The sequence below is a fragment of the Aegilops tauschii genome, chromosome 5 (genome assembly GCF_002575655.3).
Source record: "Aegilops tauschii subsp. strangulata cultivar AL8/78 chromosome 5, Aet v6.0, whole genome shotgun sequence".
In the NCBI taxonomy this organism is placed as follows: Eukaryota; Viridiplantae; Streptophyta; class Magnoliopsida; order Poales; family Poaceae; genus Aegilops; species Aegilops tauschii.
In genome coordinates this window covers 29,829,806-29,853,360 of record NC_053039.3, presented here as the reverse complement: position 1 = coordinate 29,853,360, position 23,555 = coordinate 29,829,806, and the positions used below count along the sequence as shown (strand labels likewise).

Sequence of the window (23,555 nt, the reverse complement as noted above, 5' to 3'; positions counted from 1 at the left end):
GTTGGAAATATGCCCTAGAGGCAATAATAAATGGTTATTATTATATTTCTTTGTTCATGGTAATTCTCTATTGTTCATGCTATAATTGTATTGTCCGGAAATCGTAATACATGTGTGAATACATAGACCACAAAGTGTCCCTAGTAAGCCTCTAGTTGACTAGCTCGTTGATCAACAGATAGTCATGGTTTCCTGACTATGGACATTGGATGTCATTGATAACGGGATCACATCATTAGGAGAATGATGTGATGGACAAGACCCAATCCTAAGCATAGCATAAAAGATCGTGTAGTTTCGTTTGCTAGAGCTTTTTCCAATGTCAAGTATCTTTTCCTTAGACCATGAGATCATGCAACTCCCGAATACCGTAGGAGTGCTTTGGGTGTGCCAAACGTCACAACGTAACTGGGTGACTATAAAGGTACACTACGGGTATCTCCGAAAGTGTCTGTTGGGTTGGCACGGATCGAGACTGGGATTTTTCACTCCGTGTGACGGAGAGGTATCTCTGGGCCCACTCGGTAATGCATCATCATAATGAGCTCAATGTGACTAAGGCATTAGTCACGGGATCATGCATTGCGGTACGAGTAAAGAGACTTGCCGGTAACGAGATTGAACAAGGTATTGGGATACCGACGATCGAATCTCGGGCAAGTAACATACCGTTTGACAAAGGGAATTGCATACGGATTGATTGAATCCTCGACACCGTGGTTCATCCGATGAGATCATCGTGGAACATGTGGGAGCCAACATGGGTATCCAGATCCCGCTGTTGGTTATTGACCGGAGAGGCGTCTCGGTCATGTCTGCATGTCTCCCGAACCCGTAGGGTCTACACACTTAAGGTCCGGTGACGCTAGGGTTGTAGAGATATATGTATGCGGAAACACGAAAGTTGTTCGGAGTCCCGGATGAGATCCCGGACGTCACGAGAGGTTCCGGAATGGTCCGGAGGTGAAGAATTATATATAGGAAGTCCAGTTTCGGCCACCGGGAAAGTTTCGGGGGTTACTGGTATTGTACCGGGACCACCGGAAGGGTCCCGGGGGTCCACCGGGTGGGGCCACCTATCCCGGAGGGCCCCGTGGGCTGAAAGTGGAAGGGAACCAGACCTTAGTGGGCTGGGGCGCCCCCCTTGGGCCTCCCCCCATGCGCCTAGGGTTGGGAACCCTAGGGGGGAGTTCCCCCTTGCCTTGGGGGGCAAGGCAACCCCTTCCCCCCTTGTGGCCGCCGCCCCCCCCCCTTGAGATCTCATCTCTTGGGGCCGGCGCCCCCCCAGGGGGCCTATATAAAGGGGGGGAGGGAGGGCAGCATACAACAGCCTTGGGCGCCTCCCTCCTCCCCTGCAACACCTCTCTCTCTCTCGCAGAAGCTTAGCGAAGCCCTGCCGAGACCCGCTACATCCACCACCACGCCGTCGTGCTGCTGGATCTCCATCAACCTCTCCTTTCCCCTTGCTGGATCAAGAAGGAGGAGACATCGCTGCACCGTACGTGTGTTGAACGCGGAGGTGCCGTCCGTTCGGCACTCGGTCATCGGTGATTTGGATCACGGCGAGTACGACTCCATCATCCACGTTCATTGGAACGCTTCCGCTCGCGATCTACAAGGGTATGTAGATGCACTCCCTTCCCCTCGTTGCTAGTATACTCCATAGATGTATCTTGGTGAACGTAGAAAAATTTTAAAATTATGCTACGATTCCCAACACCTCAGTACGTGCCAATACCACCGGGTCATTATGCCAACCCGCTGGAAAACATGGTCGCCGCGGCGGCGCGACTGGCGGCTCTCCCAATCGATGGCGACTCTCCGATGGCGGTTGAAACCTGTCGGGTCAGAGAACTCCTTCAGACGGCTCTGGCGCAACAGGAGGCATATTCATATAGCCGGGACAGGATTCATTCAACCCCTCGTCCAGGCCGGAGCCCGAGTTATAGCAGACACATGGTCTCAGCGACCGGCTCTAGCAATGTCCGACGCCATGACTTGCCTCCAGGCCACGGCCCGGTTCATAATGGAGCTTTTAACGCGGTAGACCAAGACAGAGCACGACAAGAGGCGAAGCAGGCGGCTCAGTTGACGGCTTACCAGCCACTCCCGGCTTATCCAACGGCTTCCATCGACGCGGGTATACCTACGAGGACCGGAGGTGTTCCTTGTCTGGTGCCGGCTCTCCGTAATGAACGTCTGCCCAAGGATTTCAAGGGGCCGAGGAAGGTACCTAATTACACGGCTGATTTACAACCCGGAGCATGGATCGAGAGTTACGAGATGGCTATGGAGTTGCTGGAGGTCAGCGAAGCGGCAATGGCCAAGTACTTCACCATGATGTTAGATGGTACTGCCCGCACTTGGTTGAAAGGACTGCCACCGAACTCTATCGGGTCTTGGGCTGAGCTAAAAGCCTGGTTCATCCAAAACTTCAAAGATACATGTAGGCAATCTATGTCAATTGTGGATTTGACTAACTGTAAGCAGCAGGAGGGTGAGTCTACAACCCATTGGGTTCGTCGGGTCAAATAGATAATACATTCATCTGATAAGATGGATGCCGGCTCTACAGTCTTAATGTTAGAGCAGAATTGTCGTTTTGCGCCCCTGAAGATGAAGCTCGGGCGGCTCAAGCGCGATTGCAATGATATGGGTACGCTGATGGCGGCTCTGGTCAAGTACGCCGACTCTGATAGTACCAACGATCCCGTGTCGGATGATGAAAGGACAGGGAAGGGAAAACGGAACGGCAATGGCAAGGGCCCCCAGCATAACCCGGCGAACCAAGGAGGTAACAAGCGTAAGGCTGATGGCAGTATGGAATTTGTGGCCAACGCCAATTCACAGGGTAACAACCACCGGCGCAAGGGGAGACCACCTCCCCGAGCCGGCGGGTCAGGCCCGACGCTTGAACAATTGCTGAATGAGCCTTGCCCAAGGCATGGCTCTAGGGAAAAGCCGGCCACTCATCTATGGAAGAACTGTGCAATCATGAAGGCCTTTAAAAATTCCAATGCTTTCAATGGCAACAGTGGCCCGGGCGGCGGCTCAGGCGCTGGCGGCTTTCATGGCCCGGGCGGCGATTCAAATTCCAATTCTCAGAATGTTCAAGGGGGCTTTAATCAACAGTCCGGCCAGGGTCATCAGCAGCAGCAGGGGGGATACCAGACTAATCCAAAGCAGCTCAATGGCGGGCAGTATCACGTATTTACTACCAGTCTGTGCAAGCGAGAGCAGAAGCTCCATAAAAGGGTTGTGAATGCTGTTGAGCCGGCGGTTCCATGTTATTTAAGATGGTCTGAGCAGCCTATTGTGTGGAGTAGGGAAGATCATCCTCCCCGGGTTGATAATCCGGGTCACCTGGCCTTGGTGGTGGCTCCTCAGGTTGGGGGGTATAAATTCACTAAAGTGCTCATGGACGGAGGCAGCAGCATCAACATCCTCTATTATGAGACCTTCCGTCGTATGGGTTTAACTGATAAAAACCTCAGCCAGTCCAATACTGTTTTCCATGGCGTGGTGCCCGACAAGTCAGCATATCCGGTCGGTAAGATCGAGCTGGAAGTGGCCTTTGGAGATGAGTACAACCACAGGGCGAAAAAACTAACCTTTGAGGTGGTCAAGATAAGAAGCCCGTACCATGCCTTGTTTGGGCGGCCGGCTTACGCCAAGTTCATGGCACGGCCGTGTTACGTGTATCTGCAGCTCAAGATGCCGGGTCACAATGGGACCATTACGGTTCATGGCAGCCGAAAGATAGCCTTGGAGTGTGAGGAAGGTGACGCGGCTTACGCGGAATCTGTTTGTGCAACAGAGGAGTTGAAGTTTTACAAGGACAATGTTGACCCGGCAGATATGACATCTTTGAAAAAGCCAACCACGGAGCATGAGCCGGTAATGAAATTTAAGTCCGCTGATGAGACTAAACTTGTTAACTTTGTTCCAGGTGACTCATCTCAGCAGTTCGGCATCAGTGCCAATCTGGATCCGAAATAGGAAGGCGCGCTCATCGAGTTCATCCGTGAGAACAGGGACATCTTTGCATGGAAACCTTCTGACATGCCGGGTGTACCTAGAGAACTCGCTAAGCACACTCTCAATATTGATCCGAAGTTTAAGCCGGTCAGGCAATTCCTCCGGCGGTTTAATGAGGAGAGGCGGAAAGCCATTGGTGAGGAGGTAGCCCGGCTCTTGGCGGCTGGGTTTATTGTTGAAGTCTTTCATCCAGAATGGTTAGCTAACCCGGTGCTCGTGCTCAAGAAGAACGGCACCTGGCGGATGTGTGTGGATTACACGGATTTAAACAAGGCTTGTCCGGCTGATCCTTTTGCTCTCCCCCGTATTGATCAGATTATTGATGCTACGGCAGGTTGTGAGCGCTTAAGTTTTTTGGATGCTTATTCTGGATACCATCAGATTAGAATGGCAGTTAAGGACCAGGAGAAGACGGCGTTCATCACTCCCTTTGGAGCCTTCTGTTATGTATCTATGCCTTTTGGGCTCAAGAGTGCACAGGCGACTTACCAGCGTTGTGTGCAGAATTGTCTTCATAACCAGTGGGCGCAACGTTCATGCCTATGTGGATGATATCGTGGTTAAATCCAGGAAGAAGGAGACCCTGGTAGATGATCTTAGAGAAACCTTTGATAATCTCTGGGTTTACAAGATGATGCTTAACCCGGCCAAGTGTGTTTTTGGTATTCCCGCAGGCAAGCTCTTGGGTTTTCTGGTTTCTCACAGAGGCATTGAAGCTAACCCGGAAAAGATCAAGGCAATCTCCTCTCTGGCTAAGCCGGCGTGCATAAACAACGTCCAGCGCCTGGCGGGCCGCATCGCTGCTTTGAGCCGGTTTATAAGCCGTTTGGGTGAAAAGGCCATGCCACTGTACCAGTTGATGAAGAAAACAGATGACTTTATCTGGAATGATGCTGCTAATGCTGCTTTTGAGGATTTGAAGAGACAGCTGGCTGAGCCCCCAGTCCTTGCTGCTCCTGTTGACAAGGAGCCCTTATTGCTGTATGTAGCCGCTAACACACGAGCCGTCAGTGTGGCTGTGGTGGTGGAGCGTAAGGAAGCGGGTAAGGAGTATCCGGTTCAGCGGCCGGTTTACTACGTCAGCGAAGTACTCATTGAGTCCAAACAACGGTATCCACATTGGCAGAAGCTTGTTTATGGGGTATTCATGGCAAGCCGGAAGCTTAAGCATTATTTCCAGGGTCACCCTATCACTGTGGTTAGTTCTGCTCCCCTAGGAGATATCATCCAAAACAGAGAAGCCACAGGAAGAGTGGCTAAGTGGGCTATAGAACTTGGGCCTCATGGTCTGAAATACGTGCCACGCACTGCTATCAAATCTCAAGCATTGGTGGATTTCATCAACAATTGGACAGAGCTGCAGGTGCCTGAAGAGAAACCGGATAGTACATACTGGACTATTCACTTCGACGGGTCTAGGCAATTGGAGGGCTCGGGGGCTGGAGTTGTATTAACTTCCCCTCGAGGTGACAAGTTTTGCTATGTGCTACGGTTGATGTTTCCCTGTACTAACAATGCGGCTGAGTACGAGGCCTTGCTCCATGGTCTTCGGATGGCTAAGGAGATGAGCTTGAGCCGGGTAAGGTGCTTTGGCGACTCAGATTTAGTGGCCCAACAAGTGTCAGGCAAGTGGGATTCCAAGGACCCTCTCATGGCGGCTTATTGCCGCGAAGTTGATGCCATTGCTGGACATTTTCAGGGTTACCAAGTAGAGCACATCGATCGCAGGAAGAACGAGGCGGCTGATGCATTAAGCCGGCTGGGCTCTCAGCGAAAGCCGGTGCCACCTAATACTTTCTTGGACATTTTGCATAACCCTTCTGTTAGGTTGCCTACAGAGGAAGACTTGGCTGTTCCTGACCCGGAGGCACAGTTGGTGGCGGCTCTCCGCATTACCCTAGACTAGACAGTACCATACTTGGCTTACATGACCCGGGGAGAATTGCCTGAGGATGAAACTTTGGCCAGACAAATAACCCGGTGGTCTAAGTCAATGATAATTATCAATGGCGAGCTGCATCGTCGCAGTGTCACTGGAACTTTCCAGCATTGTGTTTCCCCTGAGGAAGGTCAAGAGATTTTACGTGAAATTCACGAGGGGGATTGTGGCCATCATGCCGGCTCAAAATACCTTGTGGCCAAGGCTTTTCGTCATGGTTTTTATTGGCTGACGGCTCATGCTGATGCAGAGGATTTGGTCAGTAAATGTGACGGTTGCCAGAGGTTCTCGCGACGGGCTCATGTGCCGGCTCAAGAATTGAGGATGATTCCAATTACTTGGCCATTTGCGGTCTGGGGGCTTGATATGGTTGGGCCTTTTAAAAGATCCAAGGATAAGAAGACCCACCTTCTGGTGGCGGTCGACAAGTTCACAAAGTGGGTTGAAGCAGAGCCAGTTAGTAAGTGTGACGCAGCCACAGCAGTTCAGTTTATGAAGAGGGTGATATTTCGGTTTGGTTTTCCACACAGCATTATAACTGACAATGGTACCAATCTGTCTAAAGGCGCCATGGAGGAGTTTTGTCAACGAGAGCATATTCGGCTTGATGTTTCATCAGTGGCTCACCCTCAATCCAATGGTCAAGCTGAGAGAGCCAATCAGGAAATCTTGAAGGGCATCAAGCCCCGGCTTTTGGTCCCTTTGCAACGGACGCCGGGTTGTTGGGTGGAGGAGTTACCCTCCGTGTTATGGAGCATCAATACTACTCCTAACAGGTCTACGGGTTACACGCCTTTCTTCATGGTTTATGGAGTGGAGGCGGTCCTCCCTAGCGACATCCGTCATGACTCGCCTCGAGTGGCGGCTTATGTTGAGGCGGATAATGAGCGGGCGCGCCAAGATGCTCTTGACTTGGTGGACGAACAGCGTGATGTGGCAGCGGCTCGCTCGGCGATTTACCAACAAGACCTGCGCCGCTATCACAGCCGTCGGGTTAAGTCCAGAGTCTTCCAGGAAGGTGATCTGGTGCTCCGGCTCATCCAAGATTAAACAGATGCACACAAGTTATCCCCGCCTTGGGAAGGGCCCTTTGTGGTCAGCAAGAACTTGCACAACGGGTCATACTACCTTATCGATGTTCGGGAGCACAAAGATTCACGTAAGTCGGAGGAAGAGACCCGTCGGCCGTGGAACATAGCTCAGCTTCGGCCTTATTACACTTGAGCCACCGGCTCTCATAATGTACATATTTTATAGCCGTGTATATATTATGATAAATAATAAAGCAGGACCTCTGTCCCTTTCTCCTCCAAAGGTAAATGTGTTATTTCCATTACAACATTACATGGTCACTTGGAGGTGGATCCGGCTTATGATCGTATTCGAATCTAGCCGTTACCAATATGATCACTTGGGGGCTTTCTGTTCAAACATAGGTCGTATTCGAACCAAAGAGAACATAGCTGCCGATACCCACTTGATTGGCAAATTGCCGAGCTCATTGGGGAGTTTTTCTTGATCATATTTGAATCATAGCTCAACCCCCTTTGGGAGCCGACGTGGATGGTATTCGAATCAGCGTCGTTAAACAACTCTTAAGGTCACTTGGGGGCTTCCTGTTCAAACATAGGTCGTATTCGAACCTAAGAGAACATAGCTGTCGGTACCCTCTTGACCGGCAACGCCAAAGCCACTGGGGGCTATATGATCGCATTCGAATCTTAGCTTAACCCCTTTGGGACGGTTCTCTGGTCGTATTCGAACCAGAAGCCCCTAAGTTTTGATCTTTTGGTTTGCAACAAGTTCTTCTGATCATATCAATAGTGTGCAAGGGCGGTTCTTACTCCGCCGGCTTAACTTTGATTAACAATGTTGATAGCACACAATAAGCATTATCGATGCTGGTGAGCCGGAGTTGAGTTCTCAACCTCATTATTTGGGTTACATAAAACGGAAGTGTACTTGAAGGCTTGCAGGACAATTAAGGAAAGTAAATGATCAAACATAACTCGGAGGAATATAAAGGAGCGGCTTCAACAGAGTTAAGCGCTGCACACGTGCATGATGGCACGACAAAATTAAGTGTTTGTCCTACTCTATTACAGGACTCCCCGAGTCCAAAAGGTGAGGCATTGTTTTTAAGGCGTAACCATGAGCCGCCTAAGAAGTCAAGGTGCTTGCTGGGTTGAAGCTCCCGGCTCATCCCTCTCCGCTCCTCCGGCTGTTTCCATAACCTGGAAGGTTGTGGATTTCCAGTCAATGCCACTCAAAGCTTCGAATTGAGCCTCATCATCAATTAACCTAGCCGGGTCAACTTCTGGGGCGAAGGTATGCTTACGAGTCGGAGGGATCAGGCTGACTGCTTCATAGCGTGGAGTTGGGATCCTCTGATTCTCCGCGTCATAGCCCGGCTGATACTTGGTAAGATCTGTGTCCTTCCCAATCAAGGTGGCCACCGGGCGCACGCTCTTCACACAGGCGGCGAAGTCTTTCTGGTCAAAGGGGGTACCGTCTTCCTTCAGGCTGGGGTATCCAAGAGCGATGTCGGCCGGGTCTAGCTCCGGTAGAAACGCCTTGGCCCGGCTCAGAGCAACTATAGCTCCGGCTCTTGCAGAAGCCCGTCTCAGCTCTTGGAAGCGTTGAGGAAGTACGGCAAGCTGCCTGAGTACGTCTGCCAGGTGAGTGGGAACCTCATTGGACAGAGCCACAACGGCTAAAGCACGCTGTGACCCGGTGTAGAGTTGCTCCACCAAGGTGTAAACAGCCTTCAGCTTCGTCAGCATGTTCTGATTGAGATTGGAGCTTCTGGGACCTGTATAACAAAGTCAGGTGAGCTGATGGCAATGGTGGGGCTTATGAGACATGAATGATGTAAACTTATTTAAAGCTTACAGAGTAACTTACCGAAGATTGCGGAGACCATCTGCGATACATGGCGTTTTAAGCCGGAGAGTTCGGCAGTTCTTTCAGTAAGAGCAGCCTCCGCTTGTTCGGCCCGGCTGAGCAAGGCAGTCTTCTCATCGGCCCGGGCTTTTCTTTCTGTTTCAAATTTTTTCTTCAGTTTTTCTTGTGCAGAGACACTGAACTCAAATTTGGCATTGGCTTTCTGGGTCTCATTTTCCTGAGTCTTCAGGCGGGTCTTCAGATCAGAGATTTCCGATTCAAGTTTCTTGCAGGCAGCCTGTACAAGTTCCGGGTTACAGTTTGAGTGATTATCATGCAACATTAAAGTCCCAAGCACTTTGCAAGCAAAGACACTTGGCACTTGGGGGCTAATGTAGGCTGAGAAGCTTTATTTACAGTGCCGGTTCATGAAAATAAGTCCCAAGCACTTTGCAGGCAAAGGTGCTTGCCACTTGGGGGCTAATGGGCAAAGTTGCTCAAGTACTTGATTAAAACATAAGGTAAAAGACCGGTTCACCTAGGCTGTTTAACCCGGCCCTTGAGTGTTACCAGGTAAGCCGGTATTAAGTCTACAACATATTCTATCATAAGTAATAGACTTGGGGGCTAGCATGGTAAGGATGACTATGGAGTAAACAAGGGAATTATACCTCAGATTTTTGCTGTATCTGCTTCACCATGTCAATTTCCAGGTCCCGGCTGTTGTGCACTTGACCAATATAACCAGCGACAATATCTCCAATGCTCAAGTTAGCATATTCAGTGATATCCAGTCTAGCCCTGCGGCGCTCCAGCAGTTCTTCCTTAGCAGAGCATCTAGCCAGCACAGTGGGTCTTCCCGGCTCAACATATTTGGTCCGGGTAATCACCACATCCGGGTCATCGGCCGGTTGAGCTGGGCTGGGAATCTCCGGGTTGTCAGAACCCTCCATGGCTTGTTCTTCAGTTGGAGCGGTGGTTTCTGAAGCTGGTGCAGACGGCGGCTCAGAGGCAGAGGCGTTGGGTTCAGTCAAGACCGGCTCTTCGACCGGGTTACTTTTCTTTGCCCTCTTGCTGAGCTTTGCTTGTGCACTGAAAGTCAAAAGGTTAGTGCAAAAACATGAGTAAGATAAGCACAAAGTAAGCTGATCATCATTACCCGGGTGCGGTCTTAAAAGCCGGCAAGTTAGATTGCATGGAGTCCCCGGAGGAAGGTGAAGTTTCCTGATAGTTTGAATCAGAAGAATTGAGTGGTTGACGAGTGACGCCCGCCAAAGGATGAAAAGGATATAAGTTGGAGATAACCTCGGTCCGGCGCTTCCTTGATGCTTCAGGTAAGCCGGAGGAGAGGTCTGCTTCCTTGTTGGTCCGGGTTTGCCTCCGGCTCTCATGAATCTGTCGCTTCAAAAGAAATTGAGGATCTTGATAAGCTAAAGGATGTGAAAATCTTACTTTCCGGGTTACTCTTCGGACTTTCAGCCTTGGCAAGGGCTCCGAGTCGGAGGAAAGTATAGTTACATCTTCAATCACCGGGTTACTCGCTCCGGTATCATCCTGCTGATAATCAGTGTCAACAAGGTGGTTAAAACCAGACAAAAAAACAAAAGAAGAGCCTAAAGAATCAAGGGTTACCTCTGACTCGGAGGTGTCATCCAACTGAAGCAGGTCTGAGGCGCTAGGCTTACTCCCCTTCTTGCGGGGAGCGGCTCTCCTGGCGGCTTTTTTAACCTTCCTGGCTTTTTTAGCAGCCTCATGGTCATACCTGACCTTCCAGAACTTATCATTAGCCTGAAAATACAACAAAGGTTTCTTGAAGTTAAAGATGAAAATTGTTAAAATGGAAAGTAAGGTGTTCAGATCAGTAGCTTACCGCCGGAGCCGGGTTAGCTTTGCAGAAGGGACTTAAGCCTGCCCTCCCGCAATCTGCTAAGCTCTCATTTAGAAGGGACTTGGTCATGTCATCAACGACGTCCTCAAATAAGTTGTTGGGGCTGTGCCGAAGAGGATCATCCTTCCGGCCCGTGTAATCACACATTAAGCCGGGGCGGCGGCTTAGAGGAATCACCCACCAAGCAATCCAGACCCGGACCAGATCAACGCCATTAAGGCCGTTTCCCAGAAGAGCTTTAATCTTGTTGATGGTGGGGATAAGTGGTTGACGCTCAGCTTGAGATAATTTGTCTGGCAGGGGCTGATTTGACTCCAGACGCATGGCGCGAAAGCCGGGCAGAGGGTTCTCATCAGCCGGAGAAGTATCCTGGCAGTAGAACCATGTCTGGTTCTAGTCCTTTGGGTGGCTTGGCGGCTTAGCATAAGGAAAGAGGCAATCTCTCCGTCGTTGGATGGAAATTCCGCCAAGTTCCAAGCTAGGCCCGTTGGCACACTCGTTCTGGCGGTTCAGATAAAACAGCTCCCTAAAGAGCAGTAGGCTGGGCTCTTCTCCAAGGTACACCTCACAGAACACTTGGAAGTTACAAATGTTCGACACGGAATTGGGTCCAATGTCTTGAGGTCGCAGATCGAAAAAGTGCAGAACATCTCTGAAGAATTTTGAGCCGGGAGGTGCAAAACCCCGGCTCATGTGATCAGCAAATATAACAACCTCTCCGTATTTTGGTTGAGGTCTTTCTTCGGACGGGTCAGGGGCACGATAGTACATGACCTCCTTCTTAGGCAGGTAACCCGTCTTCACGAAGTCATCTAAGGTATTATCAGTGACGTTGGATCTCACCCAGTTGCACGTAATGGGTGCCTTGGGAGCCTTGGGCGGCATTGTGAAAGACGAAAGCCTATGACAAAAGAAAGTTTCCGGTTCAAATTTAAGCCGGAGGAAGATTTCAGTTCAGTATTCAAGATGGCGGCTTATGAATGGGCCTAATGATATATGGCTAATTGTGTCGGGTTTTCTATGCCGCTGTGGATATCATAAGTAATTCGAGTTGTTTAAAACTCTATTATGAATGAGCCGGAAATTTCACAAGCGTGGCCTCTTTTAAGCCGACGATATGAGCCGCCATGGCTAACAGATGCAGGTTTTTGTCTAAGTGTTGCACAAACAAGTTTCACAGATTGCAGGGATTATTTTGGATCAAACGGTCGTTTGGAAAGGAAAAATTTCTAGACCTAAAAACTGATACAGAGATGTTCATAAGCTCTAAATGAGGTCTTGTTGCGGACAAAGGGGATTTACTAGCATAAAAATGAGTGAGAAACTACTACCGCAGGGAGTTTGTACCGTTTTTGGATCAAAGGGAACCTCGGTGGCGGAATTGTGAAGAAATCGCGATGAACTACGAAGAACACAGAAAACTTGCGAGCTCTAATGCGGATCTAAGGTACGGGACGGCGAGGACTTACTGGTGCTGATGAGCAGCGGAGGCGTGCCGTAGGATTCTGATCAAGACAGGTTGATGCAGCGGCCTTGGTCGGTGAAGACGAGGTGCGCGGTGGTGGCAGCGGAGCTCGGGCTCTGGAGCGTCAGAGGAGGAAGACGATGGAGGGGAAGAGTGACGAAGACCTATGGGCCGGGCATATTTATAAGGGCCGGCTGGTAATTGGGCGCGGGAAAAGAGGAGGCGGAAGACATGATTATATTGCCGCAGAAACGCCTCGATTTTCGGGATGGTCTTTAAAGATAAGATCCGTTGAGATATGACAGAATAAAAAATGAATTTAATGGAAGATGACGTCATGGCGGGTTACCAAGAATCCAGAAGATGACGTCACGGCGGGTTATAACCTTTGCACAAGCAGAAGCCGGAAGATTTTGAAGATTTTTTGAAGATTGACATGAACCGGTTCAAATCAATCTGGGGCCTAATGTTGAGGATATGACCATTAGAGTCACCCGCCCGGGAGGGGCCGGGTTACGTCATAATGATCATCACGTGAAGCCCAGTACCGAGCTTGAGGATGGTGGATCAATAATGGGCTTAAGACCCGGAGGCGGCTTAAGGCCCGTAGTGATAACCCGCTGTTATGGCAAGACTTGTAACGTAAGGCAAGAGTAGTTAAGAGTCCGAGCCGGATACTATTATAAGCCGGCCGGGACTCTGAGAGCCGTGGGGCGTCAACCTCTCTATATAAAGGGATGACCCGGCGGCGGTTCAGGACGAGAGACAACAGATCGAGAGCCAGGCATAGCGATTAAGCTCCCTGGTCTTCGAAACCCTAAGTAATACCACCTCAACTGGACGTAGGCTTTTACCTTCACCGTAAGGGGTCGAACCAGTATAACCCTCGTGTTCCTTGTCCCGCTTAACCCCTTTAAGCTTTCTAGCTGCGATGGCTCCACGACTAAGTCCTTGCACGAGGACATCTGCCGTGACAATTCCAGGACAGCGGCGAAACTTGTGAACTATATATCACAGGACTCCCTTTCTGGTTTCCATCTATTCTGTCGACATCTATCCCGGGGTCATCGCATCTCGTAGTCTGAATTAGAAGAAATCATGAACCGGTTAGGCAGCGGACCAATAATCAATAACAGGATAACGTGGTTAAAACCTGAAACAAAAGGTGCAAGGAACTAAGCTTTTATATGTGCAGTTATGTAGTGACGTAAGGTGTACTATACCTGAATTTCATTCACATGTTGGGAAAGTATCTACTCCTACATATAAGGTGAAATGAGATGCCTGAACTTAGATTTGGCATTTTTATATTGGTTGCGTAAATTTCTACTAGTGGCAATATGTTAGGAAATGGGCGAAGTGAATTATCTGAATAAAGAAAAAGAATGTCGAATCAGTAGTTTCCACTATCTTCAAATTAAGTTCAGACCATTAAACTCATTTGGCATTGGCCCCCACATACTATTCCCATTCAACTCTACAAGATCACAACAGTTTGTGACAAGTCCCAAGATCAAGATTACAACTCATGTACAGAACTTGCAGAAACAAAAGTGCATGATCATCATACTCACCTAATGAATATCATCGTGGTCACCTGGTGATGTGCTGGACGGGGAGAGGTAGGGCACCCTGGACCGCTCCGAGTCGCGCAGAGAAACCGTAGCTTCGCTCATTCAAACCAAATAAACGCACGGAAATGAATCAACAAGAAGTCAAGAAGACGATCCAAGATTCACCAAGGATAACCGGATAGGGATGGGACCGAGTTGGAATCTGCAGACAGCCAGGGGCAGAGGACGCCGCACTTGGTGACCTCGCGGTACAAGCGGTAGCGCCAAAAGAAGTAGGTGCCTCCTGCCGGTGATGAAAGACAAAGTGAATTCAATAGTATGCTTGATTCATCTAGTGGTATATGAATTCAATAGTATGCTTGATTGCACAAAAAGACCAAGTGATGAGAAGGTTGGATTCGTCAAGCGCGTTAGACTCAAATTTGGCGAGCTCTCTGGCAGAGGAAATTCTCTTGGATTATTCGTTGAGGAGCTTCTCCGTTCCGGTCTTCTCTGCAACAAATGAATCATCTGGATAACGTATCAAGGTCTTGCTGATTTTGGTATCTGATCAGGCGGTTTGAAGGCAGCCGAAGAATGCCCAACAGCACAGTGACAGTGAAATAAATATAATTATTTATACTAAAAACTTTATTATTTGTTCTTGTTCATAAATCATTTTTTAGAAATCACACTCATAACTAGCTATATTATTGTAACTTTAAACTATATTTTGTAATAAAAATTATTTTTTTCTCAATACACCGCGTCTTCAAAAACACGTTAAACTAAATTAATCAACTTGAATGAGAGAATAAGAAATGACAGATGGCATTTGTTTTTAGATTATTTTTTGACTTTTGCTTTATGTATATATGTTTGGTTCATTCTGAAATATCTTAGTAGAGTTCTCTTATATATATGGTATAACAACAATATTGACAGAGGTCTTTTATAATCATAATCACATCTAGGCAAATTGAAAAAAAAATCGAAGATTATATAAGATGTTCACGAGAAGCTTGTCACCTAATCAAGACATGTTGCTTTCTCATTTTTTTTCAGAAACGCGTCTTACATATTTATTGAACCCACATTACATCAAATTTCATCATGTACATGAGCTGGTTAGCCAAAAAGATAAGTGATTAAGAACATAATAAATGAATTGTAAGCTTCGTTCAACAAAAGTTTAGTATTGCGTCCGTCACTACTAGCATATTCCGCAATAGTAGCACGTCATGCAAATCTCTACTGTAATTCGGTTTGCAGGGCTGGCTTTTCAGCATGTGTATGCATACTTGTTGAATTAAAAGCTATGCAATAAAAAGAGTTGTGTGCAGAGGCTGAGCTTTCCTCTTTTGAGAAAAAGAAGACATAATTACATTGCTCGTGGCATAATTACAATTCAATGACTTTTTTGGGGGAAAACTTTCAATATATCCATCGTCAATCATGAGAGTACAATGAACACCAAAAATAATAAAAATTGCATCTAGATCCGTAGACTACCTAGCGACAACTACAAGCACTGAAGCGAGCCAAAGGCGCGCCACCACTGGAGCTGGAAAAAAATTATTGTAATAGACGGGAAGTCGTCGTGTTAAGACCCCATAGGAACAGCACACCAGAACAGAAACTGATGCCGATGAAGATAAGCGTAGATCGAAAGAATCCAACCTGAAGACACATGAACATAGGCGAACAAGGACCGGGTCCGAGCGGATCCACCAAAGACAACCATCCTATGAGATCTGCCGGAAACACTTGTCCACATGCCCTCAGACGATGGTAGTTGCACCACCGGGACGGGGGCTAAACGAGAAGAAGTTTATTCATCTCCAGGGAGCCGGCGCCGCCTCGTCTTCCTGAGCATGACACAAACCCTAAACGGAGACAAAAGATATCTAAAAACGCAGAAAAAGCCCTCCCGTTGGTAAGGACCGAGATCCACTGCGTCTTAGGGGGCGAGGTGGACCTGCAGCACAGCCGACAGGAGGCAAGAAACCTTAGTCTCCCTTGGCCTCACAATAGACACAGGGAATTCAATGACTTATCAGACAACTCAAATAATAAACTACATTGAACCATAGTGCAATTTCTGAAGTTTATCTCTATTGTTGTTTCCTACGAGCAAAGATAAGCTTAGTCAAAGGAGGCCGCCGCGCACTACCGGCAGCCCCCGCGTTGGTGAATATCAAACGCGAACCAAGTTTCAATGAGAACTTCATAAAATTCACGTTGGACACTATTCAATGATGTGTTGTTGTTTTTATCTCATAACGGATTTGTGTTTGAATTTCTCGCAAGAAAAAGAATTTGTGTTTGAATTCGGAATTTCACGTACTACTCTTAACAAAAATATAGTTATTTTTCACACGTGGTTTGCACAGGCTTCCACCTGATATTCTCTCACTCCTCTTCCCTTCCTCAGCGATCTGCACGCTCCTCCTCGCCGCCGCGCTTGTCATGGCGGCCGCGCTCTTCCGCTGGGCGCTCCAGCTCCGCCGCGCCCTACCCTATCCTACCCCGCGCGCTCTCCTCCAGCGGACTCCTCTCCGCCACCACGCAGAACACCGCCGCCACAACCGGCGTCGACCTCTCCTGCGACGAGAGCCGCCGCCGCCTCGTCAACAGGTGACCTCTTAATCCTTGGAATCGTTAACTACGTCTGGCTCTGGGTTGTTGCTGATTGAGAGGCCGTATGCTTTCGTGCAGTCTGGTGTACAGGAGCAAGCAGAGGGGTTTCCTGGAGCTGGACCTGGTGCTCGGGATCTAGGTGGAGCAGCACATCTGCTCCATGGACGAGGCCAACATCTGCTCTTTGCTCCAAGTCCTCAACCTCGTGAGAAATCCTCCTCCTTATTCATCTAGCTCGCCATCTAATTTCTCTTCCGTGCTATGGTTTGCTGTGACATACTGTACTTCAGATAAAATGAAATCCAGCTAGCAGAGATTTTCCTGGTTTCTGAATAATATTTATCCAGTGCTGTGCTAAAAATCACAGACTGTTTCTCTGTCCCGGACTTGTTAATTTCCAGCCTGGGTCACTGTCACGCTGCCCCAGTCAATTTTGTCTGGAAGCATCAGTGGTAGTGTCCAGTGTGATGTGTAAGATAGAGGCGTGCTGCAAGTACCAAATGTACCTAGTTTAATGTCCATCAACCAGTCACTTGGCAAGGATTTGACTAGAAAAATGCTTCAATTGCATCTCGTGTCCAGAGTTTAGAGTGTAGATTTTCCAACCAATATTTTTCTTTTCTTTTGGCTAAGAAGAATATAGACAACAGAATATGGCATGCGCTACTCCTAGTTTTCTGAAGCATGCAACTTGTTCTTCACTGAAGGCGCTGCGGATCGGTGCCAGGCAGCTCTCGGCCATTGCTATCGGACCGGAAACTGAAGCCAGGTGTTCGGGTGGAATGTACGTCCTGCTTTTGCTAGCGTCCTTTTAGTGGATTCAACACCAACTGATTCTGTGCTATGGTTTGCTAGTAGAGATCTTCCTGATTTCTGAATAACATTTATCCAGTCTAGTGCTAAAACACACACAGTTCTCTGTCACGTGCTTGTAGTTTCCAGCCTGGATCGCTCTTGGCCCGGTCAATTTTTTTTTTCTGTCACCATCTTATCTGTAATTGTGCAAGTTAATAATTACCAGCAATAGTGTTCAGTGTAAAGGCATTTCCAATGCAAGATAGAGGCATACTGCAAGGGCCAAATGTTGCATAGTTTAATGTCCATCCATCATTTACCTCGCAGGGATTATTATAATTTGAATGTTCATCGGAGGGGAGAGGTTCCCCACCTGAATTATCATTGAAAGAAATTAGGCCCAGCCTAAAAATGTTTGACAGCAGCAGAGGGAGGGGCTTTGTCCGAGGCATGAGTTAGGCGAGGCATGAGGACCGCATAGAGGACTCTGTCAAGGACAAAGGCAACCGACGCCCCAGCGCGAGCGGTGTGTGTGTATAGCGTATTCATGGCGATGGACAGGGCAACCTGTTGTCCAACCAGAACGCGGTGTGAGCACCACCGCCGACTGTGACCTCGGTGATAGACTGGTACTGAGGCATCAGGGACGAGAGCATACCCCAGTGGCAGTGCGGACCAGCAAGACGGTGCGAGTTCACAGGGGCATGCGATGGGAGCTGGTCACCAAGTTCAGACCGCGCCCTTGCCGACCATGACGACTCAAGCTGGGATTGCAGCCGGTGCACCAGTTTCATCAGTAAGCACCTTGCAAGGATTTGGTTAGGCAAATGCTTCCATTGCATCTCTTGCCCGGAGTTTAGTGTCTTGATTTTACCTCTCTTCCAACCAATCTGAAAAGGGGGTGCACACTAAGACTGATGTTCCTCCACAATGCTATCTGCGTCTGTTGTAAACCCCTGCATAACAAACACATACCAATTTCACCCTCATCATGTTTGTGTATTGTTTTGCTGCATACCGCCTTCAGATATTTGGTGACCATCGCTAGTGTTGACATTAGAATCCTCGTATACTGTTTGCTACACCGTAGGATATTCTTCCAGATACACTATTTTTACCTTTCCTAGCTCATATATGATCTCTCTTTGATAACTTCCATGTGTAGTGTGTAGATAATAATTCATGCACCCAGTTGATTTTGGTCTTATGTTGAGCTTCTTCCAAACAATAGTACAATCGACGGTTCATTGTTTTATTGAAGATAATAATTCATTGGAAATGTTCTATCTTTTTGACAATGGTGGCAGTCAAAAATGTATCGATCAATTGAATCCAAACCTAAACATGCACCTGCAATGACATTGAACCTTCTGGTGCCAACGCTCATCAAGAAGCTCTACGTTCCTGTATATTGTTTGTCAGATTGTTGGTTCTAATTCGAGAACTGTTTGATTCATCAGGAGAACCCAGATTTGTGGAAATGGCTTACTGGTCAAGAGGAACCACCAGAGGCTGTCAATTCTAATCCTGCATGTCATCAGATTGCACATAACTCTTCTTATGTCCGTCTAATAGTCTGATCGCCTCTGTACTAAAGGATTTATGTCAAAATAGGTGTTTGTTGCCATCAAGTCGAATGTTGCAGATAACCTGAGCAAGCATCGGGCCCCTTCTGTAAGAGAGAGAGAGGTGAGATGTGTCGGGACCGCGCGGCTTAAGTGGAGACGGGTTGAAGTTGAATTGCTTTCCACCGGTGAAAGCGTACTCCGCAAACCCGCGCTCGGTGTCAGCAGTGCGGGTTGGCTCGGACCGAAGCCGCAGCCGCAGTCCCCTGAACGGTCCAAGGCCCAGACAGATCTGGAGCTGTGCGGCCCGGCACCGCAGTGCCTTTTCTTTTGGGTCCTCCTAATCGGCGCTGCAGGTGCCCTTTCGTGGAACGGGCGCTCGCGCACCGCGTACTTGGGCCGGCACATCTTGCCGGGCGCTCGCCGCTTCTTTCTCGATCGCTCGCTGCTTCTTTCTTGATCGCCTCTTCGCTAAAATCGCCTGCTGCTTCTTTTGCTCGACCCAACTTGACGAGTAAAAATAGTTCATCGATTTTAAAGGAAAGTACCAATTTTGAAAAAACAAAATCATCGAATTTGTAAAAAGTTCATCGAGTTTGAAAAAAGGTTCATCAAATTTCAAAAAGTTCATCAATTCTGAAAAAGGTTCATCGATTTTGAGAAAAGTTCATCAAAGTTGAAAAAAGTTCATCGATTCTTAAAAAATTCATTGATTTTGAAAAATGTTCATCGATTTTAAAAAAAGTTCACGAATTTAAGTAAAAGGAAAAAAACAGGAAAAGAGCCGCGTTTTTGTGGTTTACGTTTTAAGTGCGTACAAGAAGGAATCTAGCACGTCATGTATGGTGGGTGAGCCAGTAAGTGCGCTCAGTATTTAGTTAGGAGCATCTCAGTTTGAATCACGTGCTATGCACACTTTTCCTAGGACTAGTAAGCGTGCACGTGCAATGCACGTCTTTGCGAAAAGGAAATCTTTGCTCGTGGAGTCATGCTGAGCTATTCTTCGATTTAAGCTGATGTAATAATGTAGGATGCATTGTCTAGTCATATTTCCTTTCAAATGCACTGTGTAAATCTAATTGGGTGATATATAATGAATTGAATTATGCATGCTCCCTTAGTCACTCAAATTGAAATACATCTAATGCGTTTTACCAATTTAGAAGACATGTTGAAACAAAAAGAATAACACTCATGACGTGAAGAGCGCCAAGGTTGTAATCACATAATTAAGCAATGCACATTTCGACTTACCGGACAACATGAAGAGTAAATATGAATATTTTAGCATATAACTTTAAGACTAAGATGCTCTGAATTTGTGCAATTGTGAAAAAATCATACCGTAAGGTAGATCATTTTATTGTACAATCGGCTCTCACAAAGCACCTAAATTCCAGTGTACAACCAGAATTGCTAATGATACCTATAGGCATGGAATTCTTAGTGCAAAGATTAAAACAACAGAATTGCATAAACTTAAAAAATTTGCATTTTTTTTCCGAAATCTATTATTTTCCATCAGATTATTTTCTAGAACTAATATAGAGTTGGGACATTTTACATGATGATTGGCAGTAGTACTTAGTATCCATCAATATTGTTAGTCGAATTGAGATTGCTTACAACCATTTGCTACAGAATTTACAGGTGTGCTGAAGGATATTGATCAAGAGCTAACTGAAACCGAATCTTGTTGAGCCCTCCACCGCATCGCATCTGTACATTCACACGCACGCGCTGCATGCCTCGCGCGAGCCCTTTCACACCTACACGTACATATTTCAAAATATGCCTGTTTCAACATGCAATTCTGCATGGACTGCCACTCACATAACCCACGCCTTGTAAAAAGTTGCACATGTTTTAAGGAAAATTTAATAAGTATTTTGCGAACAATTAAGAAGGCTATCTAAAGGTTTGGCCGAAGCACTGTGGCAAGCAATGTCTTCCTTGACGGGGGAAGCACTGTGGCTATCTAAAAATGCACTACATCAAACACAAATTAAATTCAGAGTGGTTTTCTTGATCCTCAATGGCCTTTATCAAATTTAGCAGCCATTATTGCCAAAGGAAATTGGATTGATCGTGCACATACATGGAAATGAAAAAGAAAGATTAGTACAAATCAATGAGGAAAATTACACTATTTAGCAGTTTACACAATAACAGGCCAGCTTGTGAATCGCATGGACATACCGTCTTTCCTCATATCCAGAAGCCATCCGGAAGCATGATTCCTGATCATATCAAGATAGTGCTCAACTTCATGATCAGCAATATTCAAGAGCACGGCAGAACCATATTGGAAGACAACCACATAGCGTTAGCAAAATCTGTTGTCCTTCAATCCAGTGCCCCACAAAAACGTGAGTAAATGAGGTTATCTGATGTACATACAACAACATCTCGGTGGCAAGCAATGTCTTCCTTGACGGGGGATATAGGGCGCCAGGCCTTCTTCCTCCTCCTCAGTGGATGCGTGGGGGGCAGGGCCGTCTCTGCCGCCGCCCCGATACAGGCCAGAGTCGTGGGCGTCATGGGGCGCGGATCCAGGCCGAGGTCCCGAGGACAGAGTTGCCGGCGTCATGGAGCGCGGTGGCAGCGACCGCCACCGCTGATGAAAAAATTAGACAAGCGGGCAGGGAAGTGCGGCAGTTGCGCCGGAGTGGGGGTGGGGCTCGATGGTGAGGCGGCGGAGATGGCGGCGGCACGCGCGTAGCCACCCCATTGTCGGTGCTGCGCTCGCGTGTAGGCAGTAGGATAGGGCGGAGGGGATTTGTGGGGGCAACCCGAGTGGGAAAGTGGGTCGAGCCGTCGAGGAATTAGCCGGCGATTCGGGTGGAATTGATCCACAAATCAAGGTGTCGCGGGGATCGGGGACGTGGGCGATTCGGGCGGAGGGGATCGGGGACACGGAGCGCTCAGAGATTGGCAGACCACGCCGCAGAACATTTGATCTGGGCTGTTGATCGGGATGGCAAACCACAGATGTAATATACACAATATGATGTGTCTAGGCTGATTTGATGTCCTCGTTATCTCGGGTACAGTTTGTTGTGTGGTTTTAGAAAAATTTATGTTCGCTCTTTTATTAGTAGTGGAGAGGAGATGGAGATTTAATCAGGGAAAAAGTAATGGGCCGACCCCAACTAACGCGGCTGTAGGCGCCCGTTTGCAGAAACGGTCAGAACGGGCGCCTACAGCGCCAAATAGGAATTATCTTTTCTTTTTTCACGGTGGTTTTCTGTTAGGACTCATGAAGAAATAAAACTCAAATAAAGGTTCCTGAACAGAAGAAGGTCCACATCTTTTCAGTCGTAACTCCGATTCAGATTATTCCAAAGCCCGTGTTCATCTTTTCTCAACCTAATACAATATAATCGATCCTAAAAAAAGATACAATATAATCATTGCCATCATGTTGCTAGTCGCTAAAAATAGCACATGTGCACATATTGTATAGTTAGGCTTTGGCGGAGGAGAATTATTCTGATGAATCTTCTCCATGAATCTTTTCCACGAGATGACCGCACTTCCATTAGATGAGTTATTCGACCCCAAGCCAAGGGCTTTGGCGGAGGAGAGTTATTCTGATGAATCTTTTCCACGAGATGACCGCACTTCCACTAGATGAGTTATTCGACCCCAAGCCAAGCCAACCATATGATATATGCCCTAAAGCATAGCTCCCATGTTGTTCTTTTATGTTTGTTGTGATGACTGATGATCATGTATATGCTACGTGCTTGCAAGAGTTATGCATATGCTTGCTTAAAGGTAGTGCTTGCTAATGTTTGCAGGTAATCTCCACATTATTTTTTGAAAATACTTGCAAACTAATAAACTTTCTAGTTAGATATTACTGCACTAATGACTTGTATGTGATACCATTATGGAGCTAGGTTGTTATTCTTTTACACTGATGCACAAATCTTTATTTTGAATAATATTAACTTGAATAGTGGTAGAACAAAGGTTGGTGTAATGATAAAGAACGGGACTTAAATAACAACCTCCTCAATTGTCTAAATCCGGTTATAGTGTCACTAAACCAAGCTATATTCAGTGCAACCGCACTTTTCTTGTATGGGAAGACCATAACATTTGCGTCATTATGCCTTTTATTGTCATCATCTCTATGGGAAGGTTAGGAGGGGCGTCCTCTGTGCTGCCAATTCCTAACTTGTGGGGACCCTGGATGCCATGTTGTTATTGAGTACTCAAGATATTGATCCCGACGGGAATAGGGGCCACAGGGTGGCATCGGGTCCAGTTTCTCTCCTTCATGGCAAGGCCCGAGAGTATGTCAATGATGCAGTAAAAGTATCACACTAGTTAGATGTTTTGTTGGAGTAACCCTGGTCCATCCAAGAGGGTCGCGCTGCTGAGGCATGGGCCACTATAGGGAATTCCATATTGTGTGTAAAATATACAACCTATGCATAGTGTCAAATCTATTCGAATAGTCATGTCCTCGGTCATGGGTACAGTTTGTCCTAGGTCAGACTATTTGGTCTGTGTCGAGTTTGGAGGCATAAACATTAAGTAATGGCATTACTAAAATGAAACCATGAACAAGTGAGATTTATAAGACTTGGAGTGCAGGTGCATGGACATCAGGTGATGTCAAGAGCTTTTGAGATAGAACCATGGGATGCTATGAGTAAGTGAATGACTGAGAGAACTTGAGGAGGATCTTGGAATAATCATGATAATAACTTGACTATGACATGGACTTGATATGCTTTATCTTGGTCATAATGTACTAATTTTAGTCATTAATCTT

At 47.3% G+C, this 23,555-nt stretch overlaps 1 protein-coding gene and 1 long non-coding RNA gene across 3 annotated transcripts; one reads left to right on the top strand and one right to left on the bottom strand.

Moving 5' to 3' along the window:
- The first annotated feature begins 16,155 nt into the window (after positions 1-16,155).
- On the top strand, positions 16,156-18,941 carry LOC109760351 (succinate dehydrogenase assembly factor 2, mitochondrial). Its single transcript, XM_073499681.1, is given in 4 exon segments — positions 16,156-16,294; positions 16,296-16,403; positions 16,485-16,611; positions 18,662-18,941. Coding segments are annotated over 4 exon segments (414 nt in total). The 5' UTR covers positions 16,156-16,235; the 3' UTR covers positions 18,782-18,941.
- Positions 18,942-20,292: 1,351 nt separating this feature from the next.
- LOC120964271 (uncharacterized) lies at positions 20,293-21,718 on the bottom strand. 2 transcript variants are annotated; one of them, XR_005756034.1, is made up of 2 exons: positions 20,966-21,718; positions 20,293-20,535 (listed from the first exon to the last, which is right to left on the bottom strand). It is a non-coding gene; the product is annotated as an uncharacterized lncRNA (long non-coding RNA). The 2 variants fall into 2 exon arrangements; XR_005756033.2 differs by lacking the exon at positions 20,293-20,535 and adding an exon at positions 20,772-20,806.
- Between the last annotated feature and the right edge of the window lie 1,837 nt (positions 21,719-23,555).